This window comes from Gobio gobio (genome assembly GCF_949357685.1).
Source record: "Gobio gobio genome assembly, chromosome: 23".
Lineage (NCBI taxonomy): Eukaryota > Metazoa > Chordata > Actinopteri > Cypriniformes > Gobionidae > Gobio > Gobio gobio.
Genome location: NC_137119.1, coordinates 40,046,631 through 40,063,097, shown reverse-complemented (window position 1 = coordinate 40,063,097; position 16,467 = coordinate 40,046,631). Strand labels below are relative to the sequence as shown.

General features: G+C 35.7%; 1 protein-coding gene across 1 annotated transcript; it reads left to right on the top strand.

The window, feature by feature from the left end:
* The first annotated feature begins 2,057 nt into the window (after positions 1–2,057).
* Positions 2,058–16,353, top strand: LOC307119640 (lysosomal dipeptide transporter MFSD1-like). The gene is made up of 13 exons (XM_079806036.1): positions 2,058–2,280; positions 2,548–2,648; positions 3,733–3,854; positions 3,977–4,032; positions 4,438–4,581; positions 7,195–7,353; positions 7,442–7,557; positions 10,605–10,705; positions 10,792–10,903; positions 12,176–12,313; positions 12,729–12,868; positions 13,437–13,548; positions 15,766–16,353. The coding sequence occupies exons 1-13, from the start codon at positions 2,259–2,261 to the stop codon at positions 15,892–15,894; spliced, it is 1,452 nt and encodes a 483-aa protein (XP_079662162.1). The 5' UTR covers positions 2,058–2,258; the 3' UTR covers positions 15,895–16,353.
* Positions 16,354–16,467: the final 114 nt, after the last annotated feature.

Sequence of the window (16,467 nt, the reverse complement as noted above, 5' to 3'; positions counted from 1 at the left end):
CTAGTTACCTCGGGATGGGCGTCCCGAGATTAAACAGAACAGAAAAAGAATTAGCGTAGCTGCTGTTCAAAGCATTAAGCAAAGACAATCATGTGCATTGATATAACGATAGAGTACACGGTTAGGAGATGCATCATGTGAATGCCTGGCTAAAGATGCGTCTTTAATCTAGATTTAAACTGGAGGAGTGAGTCTGAGCCCTGAACATTATTTGGAAGGCTATTCCATAGTTTAGGTGCCAAAAATGCCACAGCTTAGAGAGGACTCGGGTGAAAGTGATCTGGCTTCAGGGCGCGAGCTGTCAGAGACACGGCTCGGCTCTCTGTGTAACACAGAAAAGCTCACGAGCACTGAACGGAGCCCTGCTGAAAAAAACAATAGAAACCATTACAGAAATCCTAATTGTTTCCACTACAAAACCATTACAAACCATCAGCCATTAACCATTACCAAATGGTTTCCATTACGTAGTGTGTTTTGGGCATATTCCATTAGGATTTCATGGTTTGTATGTTTTACCATGTCTAATATCGATATCTTACTGCAGTGTGAACATGTGTCTAATAGCAGCGCAGAGCGAACGCACAGAGTAGCATTATAACATCACTTTCAACACACTCATATCCTCCTGGGACCCAGAACAAAACAAGTTTTTTGAATTTAGTATTTTTTCATGTTATTACATTGTTTAGAGAATAAGAAACAAATGGGGAAAAAACATTTTTGAAAAATTATATTTTATTAATATGTTATGATATGTCCTCTGTAGCAGGAATAAAATGACATGAAATTCCATGTATAGGCAAAAACAATGGAATTTATTTTTCATTCACTTTATGCAATGTGTGGGTAAAATGGCCATACTTGGATTTTCCCATCCAATACAATGCATCTATACACTGCATCTACTTTGCTTATTAATGTGTTCTTGGTGCAACATGTAAGGAAAATAGAAGTTTAATAATGGGAGAAATAATTGGTAACATTTTCATAATAATATCTAATATTTCCTAGGAATATTGATATGTAATTTCTTTCCCTATTCACTTGTTATGTCTCCAGAATGCCTGATAAACATGACTTAGGTCCTGGCGACCACTACAGTGGACATTTATGAAATCAATGCCCTGTTTTGTAACAGAAAGTCATATTTTGATTAGAAACCCCATAACATTTTCCTGAGATGTTGATTTATAACAAACAATTTGAAAATTATAATGACAAAATATTATCATATTTCCGTAAGAGTGCTAAACATTAATGTCAGCCGTTTTTAAAGACCAAGAAGAAGTTGTTGTCCTGGTGAAACCTCCAAACATTTGCAAAGCCCCGAATGTGCTCTTTACAGGATATCCAGACTGTGACATGTGACATGTATGATGTCAGAGAAATTCACTAAAATATAATGTCCACTACAGTGGACAAAAGTATATTCCTGGGTCCCAGGAGGATATGTGTGTAATATGATAAATAGCCCTGCGTTACCCCACACACATGAGCGGAAGAAGCAGAAGTGCTAGTCTGCGGAAGAATAAAAGCTTTGCGAAATCCAGGCGTCATCAAGCCACGCCTTTGTTTTAAATAAGCAACATCTAGCAGCGAAAAATTACATATTGTGCCTTTAATTGCGATTAGATTATGTTATTAAATAATATTGTTTTTATTTACATTTTATAGCTGGATATTATTCGTTTAAATATTTAATCGTTCTTAAATAGTGTTATTTTGATTTCAGTGTATATATAAGTGTAGGCTATATATAATTTTGTCTTTTTAAGCCTGCCACAGACTATGAAATGTCCTATATAAATACGTTTTCCTTCCGTAAACATGTCATGAGAATGGGCACTGTTTTGTTTAAAGCATGATTAAACATAAATGATTAAATTATCTAATTATCTAAGTATTTAATCAGTTAATCATGGGTCTCCGCCGTTTTCCGTGATTGCCCAATCATGACTGAAAGTGCTGCGTCAGCGCTGAGAAAAACAACATCATCTGCTCAGTCACATGACGCCCAGGCTATGACGTAACGACAAACCAGGAAAAAGTCAGTCAGTTAGAAAACATGGATCGACTGTTCCTGCAGTTTGGAGAGTTCACTATTTTATTATGGTTTATAGATCAGCAAACAGCGACGGCTCCTGGACAAGCTGCACATTTTGAAGATCGCCTCCTTTCTGGGCCACATAAACAAAAATAAATCACACTAGATTGTCGTTTTATGGGAAGACTGAGGAGATTTAACTGGGGTCGAGATGGCCAAAGCAGCAGAACAAGGTAAATTAATCACTTCACACTGGTTTCAGGATGTTTGTGAATTTAGTGCCATTTAAATGAGCTCTCAGTTTGTAAACAGAAGCAGATGTGATTGATTTGACTAAGTTTCATGTGTTAAAAATATTAAATATAATAATTCATTAGAGATTCATAGCTCACAATGTTTTCTCTGTTAGCATAGATGTATCCTGATACCCCTCTCTCTCTCTCACTCTCTCTGTCTGTGAATGTATGTGTGTCTTGGTGTGTTTATGTGTGTATTTACAGCCTACTACCGGTTCGTGGTCCTGTTTTTTAACTGTATGCTGACTTTCGGCTCTTATTTCTGCTTTGACATTCCCAGTGTCCTCCAGGATCAGTTTCAGGGGGTGAGGAGTAACTTACTGACCTCTGACTTCACTTTCACATCGCTTAATCCTAGTTTAGGCTAGTTTTAGCAGTTTTAAAGGGGTCATATTATGAGAAATCAAATTTGCATTGATATTTTGATATATAGTCGCAACAAACTGTGATGCACTGTGTATTCTGACACCTTTCTATCAGAACCAGCATTAACTTCTTGAGCAATTTGAGCTCCAGTAGCTCGTCTGTTTGATCGGACCACACGGGCCAGCCTTCGCTCCACACGGGCATCAATGAGCCTCGGCCGCCCATGACCCTGTGGCCGGTTCTCCACTGTTCCTTCATGACCCTGTCGCCGGTTCTCCACTGTTCCTTCCTTGGAGCACTTTTGATAGAGACTGACCACTGCAGACCGGGAACATCCAGTTTTGCAGTTTTGGAGATGCTTTGACCCAGTCGTCTAGCCATCACAATTTGGCCCTTATCAAACTCGCTCAAATCCTTACGCTTGTCCATTTTTCCTGCTTCTAACACATCAACTCTGAGGACAAAATGTTCACTTGCTGCCTAATATATCCCACCCACTAACAGGGGGTGTGATGAAGAGATAATCAGTGATATTCACTTCTCCAGTCATAATGTTATGCCTGATCGGTGTATATGCGACAATGTATACAACAGAGCATTTATTAAAAATGAGCTGCATAAACTTCTGCAAATTGCCAGTGGCTGCCAGATGAATACATGTGAACATTTGGCCGCCTACATTAAGTGAAACCTATTGAGTGACCAGAAACTTGGCCCGTCCAGTCACACTGAGGTAATGAGAAGCGAGCAGGATCGATAAAATTGTTCCAAACCGCAGAAGAACTAACAATAAGAGTAAAATGGCACGAAGCCTGTTGAAGCCCTGTCATAAATGGCCAAATTACCATGAAAAACTGAATTCTGACAGTTTTACAGAAAAAAGTCTTTACTAACATAATACAATAATGTATGATATGACCCTTTTAACATCATGAGAGTAACAAATAACACATTTAAACCTGGTTTAGGCTCTAGGTCAGTTAAGTAAGGCCCTGAATGCACAGACTGTGTTGTTTCCTACAGAATTTGACATGTCCAAACGGGACGGCGAGTAACAGCACTGGTAATGGCACAGGAACGTGTGTGGAAGGTTTGGGAATGACGCCACAGGAGTATAACCTGCTCTACGCCATCTACGCCTGGACGTGAGACACACACCACTGTTATTTTAGTATCACTGACATACTATCATATTTCAGTTCATGTTTATCTAATACTCATACCCATCCAGAATTTAATTAATCAGCCTCTTATTTTGTTTTCCCAGGAATGCTGTGGTGGTCATCATGGCGGGATTCCTCATTGATAAGTTGGGAAACCGCTGTAAGTTTAAATGGATTTTCTTTTTCTTTAAAGGGGCTATATGCAACTTTTTCCCCAAAATAAACGTAACAATAGCCTTTTTATTTGACCATTTATGACTCAAACATCTCCTGATGAGCATACTGACACCTTGTCCGCTCACAGTGGGTGCACCTATAAGCCTGTATCCTATTTTTCCTATTCTCTGGCGGGTCGTTTTTTCCCGCGCTGTCTGCGGATGTGACGTCACCACCGCTGCGAGAGCGAGCAGAAAATAAGAGCAGTTCTGTTTTTTGGCCACAGGTGTCAGTCGCGAGTTTAAATTTCTGAAAAACGCATATAGCCCCTTTAATAAGCTGTTTTTAAAAATCTGAATTTTGTCAATATTCACTATCTTGAATCATGTGTGTGTGTTCTCTCCTGCAGTTGGCGTTTTTCTGTTCTCTTTCCTGACTGTGTTGGGCTCAGCGATCTTTGCATTGGGGTCTCATTTTAAGGGCACGACGTACCTGTTGCCCCTCATGTTGACCGGACGACTTCTGTTTGGATCTGGAAACGGATCCCTGACCAGTATGACTTCAGATATTCACCTGTTACACCACTGACATTGTGCTTGTTTAACTCTAGAAACGACACATCTTTAGTTCTAGATTCAGATGAGTGTAATTCTCCAAGTGTTCATAGGAATTTGTTGTGGCTTTCAGGAACTACAAAAGAAAGAATACAAATTCATAAATTAAAGGTGCACAATGTAAAAATTGAGTAAAATATCCAAAAACCACTAGGCCAGTGTTATATATTTTGTTCAGTTGAGTACTTACAATATCCCAAATGTTTCCAACTATTTGTTAATCGTGAGAAATTTCTATTTTCGCCAAGGAACCGGGACATGTAAGGGAGTCGCCTGTCGATGGCGTCATATCTGCGTTCCCCTCATTTTCCGGTTTTATTTAGCAGAAGCACTTTACTCTCACTGCAGTGTGAACAAGTGTCATAGGAGCCGCCGAGAGAACGCAAAGAGTAACCTCATAACATAATTTTCAACACACTCAGATGTGTCTAATATGATAAACTGAGCTGCTTTACCGCATACTCATGACCGGAAAAGCGGAAGTGGTGCCGGTGACTGTGGCATAATAAAAGTCCCACCGCTCTTCTCAATAACAGTCACTCCAGCGGCTTTGCTCAGCTCCACAACACTTGTCCTGCTCTGCTTCAGACTACAGTAACGTTAATAATCACATCCATGAACATGATTTCTGCCCGAGTTCTATCCCGAGTCTTTTCCACCGGTTGAGGTGAAGACCACATGTCCCGAGAGTCTGCGCTCAAACGTGGCGTCATCAAACTACGCCTTTGTTTTGAACAGGCGACCTCTAGCGGACGGAAAAGTTACATAGTGCAGCTTTAACTCTAAATACAGTAAATTATTGTAAAGCAAATTAACTTCAAAGTCATCACTGCACCACCAGTGCCACCAAAATTAATTGCAAAAAAGACTATAAATTACTTATTTTATTTTTAATTACTAATTTAATTACTGCCCTTTTTTTCCCCACCCGTTGTTGCGTAACTGCTCAGAGACTTTGGGTGGGAGATCCAAATGCAGCTTTTATTAGAGGGCCAATCCAGAAACGTAATCCAAAATACAGACAATAGGTCAATATCCAGGCAGCCAATCCAAACAAGTAATCAAGGCTGGGGACAGAGGCAAAAGGGTAATCCAAAAAACAGGCAAGAAATCCAAAAACCAAGAGACAAGAACCAGGGAAACGCTCAGTGGAACACATACAAAACCTTGCAGTTAATGACCGGGCTGTGTCCGAAACCTGGAAAATGCTGCCTTCAGAGGACTCATTTCAAGGCAGGAGGGCACCAAGGCATGTCAGAATCTAATGTTAGCTTCACTTCCTGTCTCCTGAGGCACCTCCTGTTTACTGGTCAGTTTGTGTGTAAATGTAGGTTTTTTTTCCCCCAACATTTTCCACTTCTGATGTAATTTCTTGCGAGAAATTACTAATGTAGTAGTTAAATATTTGTTTTGTTCTCACCAAAGCTCTCTCTATTTTGCTGTAGATCCTTAAACGGTTACACTGCCTAAGAAGTCTGTCCGAAATCAGTTTCGTGAGGTGCCTTCATGCACAAACGCTGCCTTACAAGCCATTGTTTGATAAGACGAGTCAGCTGCTTAAGTTTTCGGATGCCACCAGGGTGAACAGGCTAGATATAGGCAGAGGTAAATTAGACACAGGTGTAAACAATGAGTGCTGAAGAGTCCGGGCAAAGGATTATGGGTAATGTAGTCCTAGATGGAGTGACAGTCCGGGATGGAGCACCCTCTGGTGGTAATCACAGGCACTCTCACTGGTGAATCGTGACCCCCCGTTTTACATACGAATGGTGGCTTCTGCACGTTAGGGTTAATGAGAGTCAAAAGTGACCATATTAAATTTCATAATACATGTTTCTGATCTTATTGTGCATGATTCATATGTGCTTGCTGTTCCAAAGAAAAAGAAAACATTTTTTTCAATCTTTACTGGGAATTAAAAAGCTTGCTCTCTCTAAATATTACTTTCCTTTTCCACTGATGTCACTGCTGGGTTATTAAATTGGAAACTGATTTAGTCTATTGGTTATTTAGTCAAATGTTTTAAAGGGAGAGTACACCCAAAAATGAAAATGTTGTCATCATTTACTCACCCTCATGTTGTTCCAAACCTGTAGGAGTTGATAAGAAGATTTTAAAGAATGTCTGTAACTAAACAGTTGCCGGTATGTTGTAAAAAATAGAATATATATATTGTAACAAAAGAATATATTGTAAAAAAAAAAAGACAATTGACGGCACCCATTGACTTCCATAATAGGACATTTTACAATATATTCTTTTGTGTTCAACCGAAGGAAGAAACTCATACAGGCATGAGGGTGAGTAAATGATGACAACATTTACATTTTTGGGTGTACTATCTCTTTAACAAACTCTCCTTCTATCTAGTTCAGAAATGTCACAAAATATAAAACATTTCAAAATTAATTTTCAAGTACCTAAACTATCCAACAACACACAAATGCACTTTCTCATTCTCATTCTCATTTTCATTGCCTAAGCCTTTACAAACACACCCATTAAAAAAAAGCACCATTGAGAAAGCTACACTGTCTCTGTTTATTTCTCAGTTGTCCAAAACCGCATCACGGCGTTCTGGTTCCGCGGGAAGGAGCTGGCTCTGGCGTTCGGACTGACCCTGGCCTTCTCCCGATTGGGCTCGGTTCTGAACTTCTTCTTAACGCAGAGGTTTGAGTCTCAGTACGGTATGCAGTGGACGCTGTGGGGAGGTAAGAAACACAACATACAACAACTAAACCGTTGATTTGGCATCCTCTGAATATTGGAAATACACATGCATCTGTTTTATGTGTACAGGCACGTTCCTGTGTGTTCTTGGGTTCGTGTCGGCTGTAATGGTCAGTGTTCTGGATAAGATGGGCATGAAGCAGTTGGGATTGGATGGAGTGATTCAGGAGGCGTCACGCAAAGTGGTGAGACACCGATATAGATGGCAAAGGTCATGTTTAGACTGGCACTACTACAGTATACTCGTTTTTCTATTGCTGCAGGATAATATAATAATGATGATCATTATAATCAGGGCTTAACATTAACTGTGGCTAGTGGTTTTACAAAGTTACTAGCAACTCAGCATTTTCACTGGCCACAATTTTGACATCGATACCATGGGGAAAAACTGCCGTATAGATATTTTTAATATTATCTCATAATTTGGCTGCAGGAATATTAGGCTGCTGTCACTTTAAAGGACAACTCCGGTGAAAAATGAACCTAGGGGTAATTAAAACATGGTTACCGAGTAGATCGTTCTCTGGGATGCGTTTTCATGAAAATTGAATGTAAAGAGTTTTATCTCTAAAAACAGATTAGCTTATTACGCTAGTATATGGGGCATTGAATAAGTAAAATTAAATCGCTAGTTAATACCACTAACAAGGCTCAAAATAGCCTCACACTAACACGGTAGCATAATGAGGATCCCTACATGCAAACCGAAGCATTGAGAACTTTGTAAGTGTACAAACAGTTTAATAAGAAGATACTTTATAAAGACAGTACATTACGCGTATACAGACAGGAGCCATCTTGGAAAACATTCTCGACGAGTCGAGCCACGGTTGAATAATCCGCCATCTCTTTAGTGTGTATCCTTTGGAAGCACTAGTCCCTGTTTTTAAAAAAATATTTGTATTTATTTATTTTCTCTGTTGCGTTCAGTGTTTTCTTCCGGAAACAACGGATCATATGAGATTCCAAGTCACAGTTCATCACTTAGCACAGCGTTCGTGGCTCGACTTGTCGAGACTGTTTTCCAAGATGGCTCCTGTCTGTATACGCGTAATATACTGTCTTTATAAAGTATCTTCTTATTAAACTGTTTGTACACTTACAAAGTTCTCAATGCTTCGGTTTGCATGTAGGGACCCTCATTATGCTACCGTGTTAGTGTGAGGCTATTTTGAGCCTTGTTAGTGGTATTAACTAGCGATTTAATTTGACTTAGTCTATGCCCCATATACTAGCGTTATAAGCTAATCTGTTTTTAGAGATAAAACTCTTTACATTAGATTTTCATGAAAACGCATCCCAGAGAACGATCTACTCGGTAACCATGTGTTAATTACCCCTAGGTTCATTTTTCACCAGAGTTGTCCTTTAAGACCTGACGCGCGGATCATTACACTGTTACACATGCGCTTTCTCAACTGTTTACATTCACGTAAAACTGTTTATGTGAATACTAACCGGCATTTTGACATTAATTTGTGTGTATTTGACTATTTAAGTGCAATAAGCGGTGAAAAAGAACTGAAAAAGAATCATTTAGCACTGAGAGGCGGCTTTATGTGCACGCGCATTGGGTGTGAGCACAAAATCTGTGGGAATGAGTAAAATGACACGCAATCCCACGCCGAGATTCATGTCTTGTAACAGCAACAATATTCATCTGTAGAAAATGAAACGAGTGAGCGAGGGGAGGCGGGTTTGTGTGTCACTGGTATCGTGGATCTGTTCTGCGGAAAATGAGTATTGGAAGCGTTTCAGATATTTAGGTATCAAAAAAATCTATATTTTCGATAGCACTACATTGTACATTAGGACTGCACGCTTATGACAAAAATCATAATTGTCGATTATTCCCTTGAAATTGTAATTGCGGTTATTAATTACGATATCACAATTTACGTGAATGATGTTTTGAATAGCTTTATACCATTGTTTGCATTTTATACCATTTTCTATAGCATTAAACCTCAAATGTCGACTATACATTGGTTTGATTTCTTTAAAAAAAAAAAAATTTTTTTTAAATAAAAATATAAATATGCATGGTATTATAATGTTATACTTAAATAAAACAATTGAAAAAACCTTTACCTGTAGAAAGAAAAAATATCTTAAGCACACTTAGTAATGTAAGTGGACATTTAGTTTTTTGTAATTGCGCCTTGAACGATTACGTAATTGTTGCATCCGTAATTGTAATCACGATTAGAAATTCGATTAATTGTGCAGCCCTATTGTACATAGTTTATTTCAGATGCCTTTTTAAAAGCCTACAATGTAAAAATGTATATATTATACAGTATATAAAATTCAACTCGCCAAAGTGGCTAGTAGGAGTTACTCCGTTACACACCACTGCTGAAATACACACAAATTTGTTAATGTCAAGCCCTGATAATAATAATAATAAACTTGATTTATATTCATATGTTCACTGCCATTCAAAAGTTTTTGATCGTTAAGATTTGAATAGAAAGTTTAAAAGAACAGCATTTTTTTTAAATAGAATCTTTTGTAACATCATAAATGTCTATACTGTCATTTTTGATGAATTGACTGCATCATTGCTGAATAAATGTATTAATATAACGGTAGTGCAATGTTGAAAAAGCTTTCTATTGATAGATAAATACTGTTCTTTTGAACTTGCTATTCATCAAAGAATCTTAAAAAAAAATTTTACACAACTGCTTTCAACATTGGTAATAATCATAAATGTTCATGAGCAGCAAATCATCATATTAGAATGATTTCTGAAGGATCATGTGACACTGAAGACTGGAGTAATGATGCTGAAAATACAGTTTTGATCACAGGAATAAATTATATTTTACTATATATTCACATAGAAAACAGTTATTTTGAATTGTAATAATATTTCACAATATTACTGATTTTACTGTATTTTTAATCAAATAAATGCAGCCTTGGTGAGCTTCATCTAAAAACATAAAAAAATCTTATCGATCAAAAACTGTTGTATGTAATATATATATATATATATATATATAATGTGTATATATGTATATGTGTGTGTGTGTGTGTGTGTGTGTGTATATATATATATATGTATATGTATATGTATATGTGTGTGTGTGTGTGTGTGTATATATATATATATATATGTATATATAGTATTTTAATGTTTTCTTTTTTGACAAAATGCCAGTTTCAGTTGAATGATTTATTGGTGTGATACAGCTGATGTGTATTGTGTGTGTGTGTGTAGAGAGTTCAGGATGTGAAGCATCTGTCTCTCAGATACTGGCTGCTGGTTCTCACCATCATGTTCTTCTATAATGGCATCTTCCCCTTCATCGCTGATGCCAGGTACAGTCATGAAGCACATGGATGTTTCTAGATTAAAATGGGTTGGCACACATTGCTCATATGTGTTGCTGAATGTGTGTTTTTAGTAAGTTTATCCAGGATAAATACGAGGGGTACAGTCAGAAGGAGGCGGCCTACATCGCGGGCGCTGTGTATGACAGTTCACTGGTGCTGTCGGCTGCTGTCGGCATCCTCATCGTGAGTCAAACAAACACTAAACTCACAATTACATGACACACACACACACACACACACACACACACACACACACACACACACACACACACACACACACACTACTGTTCAGACGTTTTACTTTTCAAACAAATTAATACTTTTATTCAGCAAGGATGCATTAAATTGCTCAAAAGGGATAGTAAAGACATTTATAATGTTACAGAATAATTCAAATAAATTATATTTAGCGAAGAACGGTTTTCTCAAAGATATTAGGCTGTTTTCCACATCGATAATAATCAGCAAATCATCATATTAGAATGATTTCTGAAGGATCATGTGCACTTAAAGGGTTAGTTCACCCAAAAATTAAAATTCTGTCATTAATATCTTACCCTCATGTTGTTCGACACCCGTCAGACCTCCGTTCATCTTCGGAACACAAATGAAGATATTTTAGTTGAAATCTGATGGCTCTGAAAGGCCTCCATTGGCTCAATGGCACTTTACACTCTCAAGACCCTTAAAAGGTACTAAAGACGTCGTTACAAAGTCCATCTCACTACAGTGGTTCTACAATAACTTTATGAATCGGCGACACTATTTTTTGTGCGCAAAAAACCCTAAATAACGACTTGCATAGTGATGACGATTTCAAAACACGGCCTCATGAAGCTTCGAAGCGTTATGAATCAGTGAGTCGAATGATGATACGGATCGCGTGTCAAACCGCCAAACTGCTGAAATTTGGCGATTCAAACTGCTGAATCGACTCAGTGATTCATAACGCTTCGAAGCTTCATGAGGCCGTGTTTTGAAATCGTCATCACTATGTAAGTCATTATTTAGGGTTTTTTTGCGCACAAAAAATATTGTCGCCGATTCATAAAGTTATTGTAGAACCACTGTAGTGAGATGGACTTTGTAACAACGTCTTTAGTACCTTTTAAGGGTCTTGAGAGTGTAAAGTGCCATTGTGCCAATGGAGGCCTTTCAGAGCCATCAGATTTCAACTAAAATATCTTCATTTCTGTTCCGAAGATGAACGGAGGTCTGACGGGTGTCGAACGACATGAGGGGAAGTAATTAATGACAGAATTTTCATTTTTGGGTGAACTAACCCTTTAAGACTGGAGTAAGGATGCTGAAAATTCAGCTTTGCATCACAGGAATAAATTACATTTTACTATATATTCACATAGAAAATAGTTATTTTGAATTGTTATAATATTTCACAATATTACAGATTTTACTGTATTTTTAATTAAAACATTGTGTGTGTCTTTGCTGTAGGACTATGTGGGGCTGCGTGGTGTGTTCGCAGGGCTCTGTGCCGTGTTGACACTTCCTGTGTTTGGTCTGCTGGCCTTCACGTTCGTCCCTCCTCTCGTATCAACCATCTGGCTCGGCATCACTTACTCATTTGCTGCTGTGAGTATCAAACATGAACACACACACACACACACACACTATGGATGGACGCCAACTATACAATGTAACTGGAGTATTGCAGCATGCTCAATTGTGTGGACAGCAAACACTGTAAGAGAGCTTGAGATTGGTTCAAGTATTCATCATTCTCCAATTACTGAAGACGATGCTGACATTTTGAAGAAATTTGAGATGTTCATGCAGGATTAGCTCAATAGGGCAGAGTGGGGTAAGCTGTGCCACCTTTTGCATAGGTTTTCCTCTAGGTAACTAGAACAGAGAAATAGACCAAATTATATTTCAGAGTGTTTCATCTTATTTTCTTTGAAAATATAGTGCCAGTATTCTGAATGCAGGTTAATGTACATGTTTGATTCTTGACTGGCATGTTTTCTATTACGTTTGTGGGCTGTAGGCGAGCATGTGGCCTTCTATCCCTCTGGTGGTTCCTCAAGCCACTCTGGGCACAGCGATGGGATTGGCCACATCCATACAGATGATTGGCATCGGTATTTCCAACCTGGTGGTGGGACAGATACTGGGCACCAAGTCCAGGTGACATTTATAGCCACTTTATGGACATTTATGTTCATTGCACATTGCATTTCAGTTCATGTTAACATTGCATTATACTAAAAAAAATGACCATGTAAGTAACATGTATATGGGGAGCACTATATTTTACAGTCCTGTTCCCATGTACTACTTATAGTAATTGTTATAACTAGGTACTTACACCTAAACCTAACCTTAATCCTTGTAGTTACCTTATATTACCCAGTACTTTCTTAGGTAAGGTACTTTCTTACACATACACAAAGTGCAACCTGAATGTGACAACAACAAAAAAACACACAATGTCCTTCAAATCTTCAAAAGTCTTTATTCAGAGGCCATAAAAGTACAAAAGAGAAAAAATACAAGTTTTCTATATCAACTATATCGTTAGTGTCTAGGTATAGATTACATACCTGATCTCATTTAAAGATCTTTTACCGCACCACTCCTATTATTTTAAAATATGTGTATTGAAGTCTTTAGGAAAGATGTATACTTGTTTATACTAAATATATGTATATGTATAGTACCATGTCTATACCATAGTATGTGTTTTGTGTGTCAGTGATGTTAAGATCCCGCTGTGGAGATGGCAATATATGATGATCTTCATGCTGGCCAATACCATCAGCTGCATAATCACCTCTACAATACTCAACATCGTTGACTACAGACAGGTAACACACACACACACACACACACACATATCCACCCACTATCGCCACATCTCTCTGAATCACCCATAGATGGGTAACCTCAGGTAACCATAGCAACAGTATGAACAGACGAGAACTGAAGAGTTTGTCGAACACGGAGCGAGGAGGAGCAGGACGAGTTGAGTGACACTTCACATTGGTCTAATGTTCAAGAACGTATGATTTCATGCAACCTTGACCAGCGTGATTACAGGGTTTTCTCAGAGCCTGAAAAGCTTGATTTGCCCCTTATTGTGTAGTTAAGTCTGACAAGAGACGCTTGCACACATAATCATGGAACATTTCTTACAAAACAATTCTTAAAGTTTTAATATATATATATATATATATATATATATATATATATATATATATATATATATATATATATATATATATATATATACATATATATATACATATACATATACATATACATATACATATACATATATATATATATATATATATATATATATATATATATATATATATATATATATATATATATATATATACATATATACATATATATATTTAATATTTGTTTATTTATGTATTTTATATTTATTTATTTAATACATACTTATTTATTTAATACATATTTAGTTGTTTATTTAATAAATACTTATTTATTTAATAAATACTTATTTATTTAATATTTTTATTTAATACATATTTAGTTGTTTATTTTATGAATATTTATTTAATTAATAAATATTTAATAAACATTTGTTTGTTTATTTATTTAATACATATTTATTTAATAAATACTTATTTATTTAATACATACTTATTTCTTTAATACTTATTTAGTTGTTTATTTAATAAATACTTATTTATTTATTTAATATTTATTTATTTAATACATATTTAGTTGTTTATTTTATAAAATTTTATTTAATCAATAAATTTTTAATAAACATTTGTTTGTTTATTTATTTAATACATATTTAATACATATTTAGCTGTTTATTTAATACATATTTGGTTGTTTATTTATTAAATATTTGGTTGTTTATTTGATGAATATTTATTTATTTAATAAATACTTATTTATTTAATAAACATTTATTTATTTATTTAATATTTATTTAATAAATACTTATTTATTTAATAACTATTTAGTTGTTTATTTAATAAATATGTATTTAATTAATACATATTTAATAAACATTGATGTATTTAATATTTATTCAATAAATACTTATTTATTTAATATTTATTTATTTAATAAATATTTAGTTGCTTAGTTCATAAATATTCATTTAATTAATACTTCTTTATTGAATAAATATTAAATTTATTTATTTAATTAAAATAATTATTTAAATATATTATTGTATATCTTAATTTTTAAATATTTAAATATATATTTTAAAATAAATTGTAATAAAATATCAATTTATAATTTCATAATACTATATTAAAATAAAAGTTTCATTTTTTGCTTATGTATATACAGTAATTTTTCAATGAAATTTCGAAAAGGAACAATATTCCTAATCTCTTGGTGGTATAAAACTATTTTTGATTTGTAAAAAAGCCTAAAAATTCACTTTAAGAAGTGTTTAGTAAGAAATGTTCTATGATCATGTGTGCAACCGTCTCTTGTCGGACTTAACTACACATAATATATATATGAAATAGCATTTAAAAATAAATGCTTATAAAACCATTCTACTTTTAAGAAATGGTATGCTTATGTGTACAAGCTTCTTCTCTTGTTGGACTTGGTTTTATAACTTTTTGAGCTTACGCACCAAAGCGTTTTCCATTTACAAACTTCTTCAGTATTTGCCACGGACATTTTACAGCTTTTTTTATCTGTCTTCTACTACATCATTACTTAGAAATGAGCAACACTGATAGAGAAACTGATATCGGCGTCTTACAGTCCGATCGTGGCGCGTGACACATGAACTGTGAGTTTTGAGTCAACAGTACTTTGGAATAGCAGAGGTTATTTTTGGCTTTGAAAACATATCAGTCCATTTTAATAGAGGTGGATTGGATTGTTCTGCTGTGACAGTGTTGTTCATGACCTAATGCAGTGAAAATGAACTGAAAATGAACCCTGTTTACTTGTGTAATATGCATTCCTGATCTTATTGTGCATGTTGTACAGTACATATGAAGCATTTTTTGTTGATTTTAAGATATTCAGGTTATGTGACTTGTGTGTGTGTGTGTTTACAGGGAAGCATTCTCAATAAGACAACGAAGAGATCCACGGCTCCGAGTCCCGATCAGACGGACAGAGAGCCGCTGATGAATGAAGAGGACAATGAGGAGATCAGAAACGCTCCCTCCATCAACAGGAGCTAGAAGACCTCCTGTCGCTATTCTCCCTTATTCTGGGACTAAAGGGAAAACACATGAGCTCTCAGATCTAAGCGTGTCATATACTGTTCAGTATTAATGCTTACATAAGTTTAGGCCATTCCTAAACTATTCTTGACTGCCAGGTTTATTGAAATACTTTCAGAAATGAGAGATAAATAATCTTTTTATTGAGGAAACTCATCTGTTTTATAATGTCAAACAAACATCTGCTCTGTCACATGAACAATGTTATTGTTTGACTGATTTGAGGAGGGTTTCATCTGAACATTTACTGTTGGTCATTTTAAAAACATGATGAAATGGGTCAGATTCAGTTGTTAATACTGCCTGTGAACTTCTATTAATGTCTGATTACAAAATGATTGCATGATATGCATTTTGCAAATTTTTGAGTTTTAATTTTTTTTTTTACAAAACAAAAATAAAGTCTTGTGCCAGTTTATGTATATTGTTACTTTTTAAAAATTTCATCACACAATTACTAAATACACAAGCAAAAATTGATATATATATATATTTTAAATATAATAAAATAATAATAATCTATTTATAATT

Coding starts and splice junctions, on each gene's coding strand:
- LOC307119640 (XM_079806036.1), top strand. CDS start 2,259: ATGGCCAAAGCAGCAGAACAAG. Junction 10,904..12,175: donor CTGCTGTCGGCATCCTCATC/GTGAGTCAAACA, acceptor TCTTTGCTGTAG/GACTATGTGGGGCTGCGTGG. Junction 13,549..15,765: donor ACATCGTTGACTACAGACAG/GTAACACACACA, acceptor GTGTGTTTACAG/GGAAGCATTCTCAATAAGAC.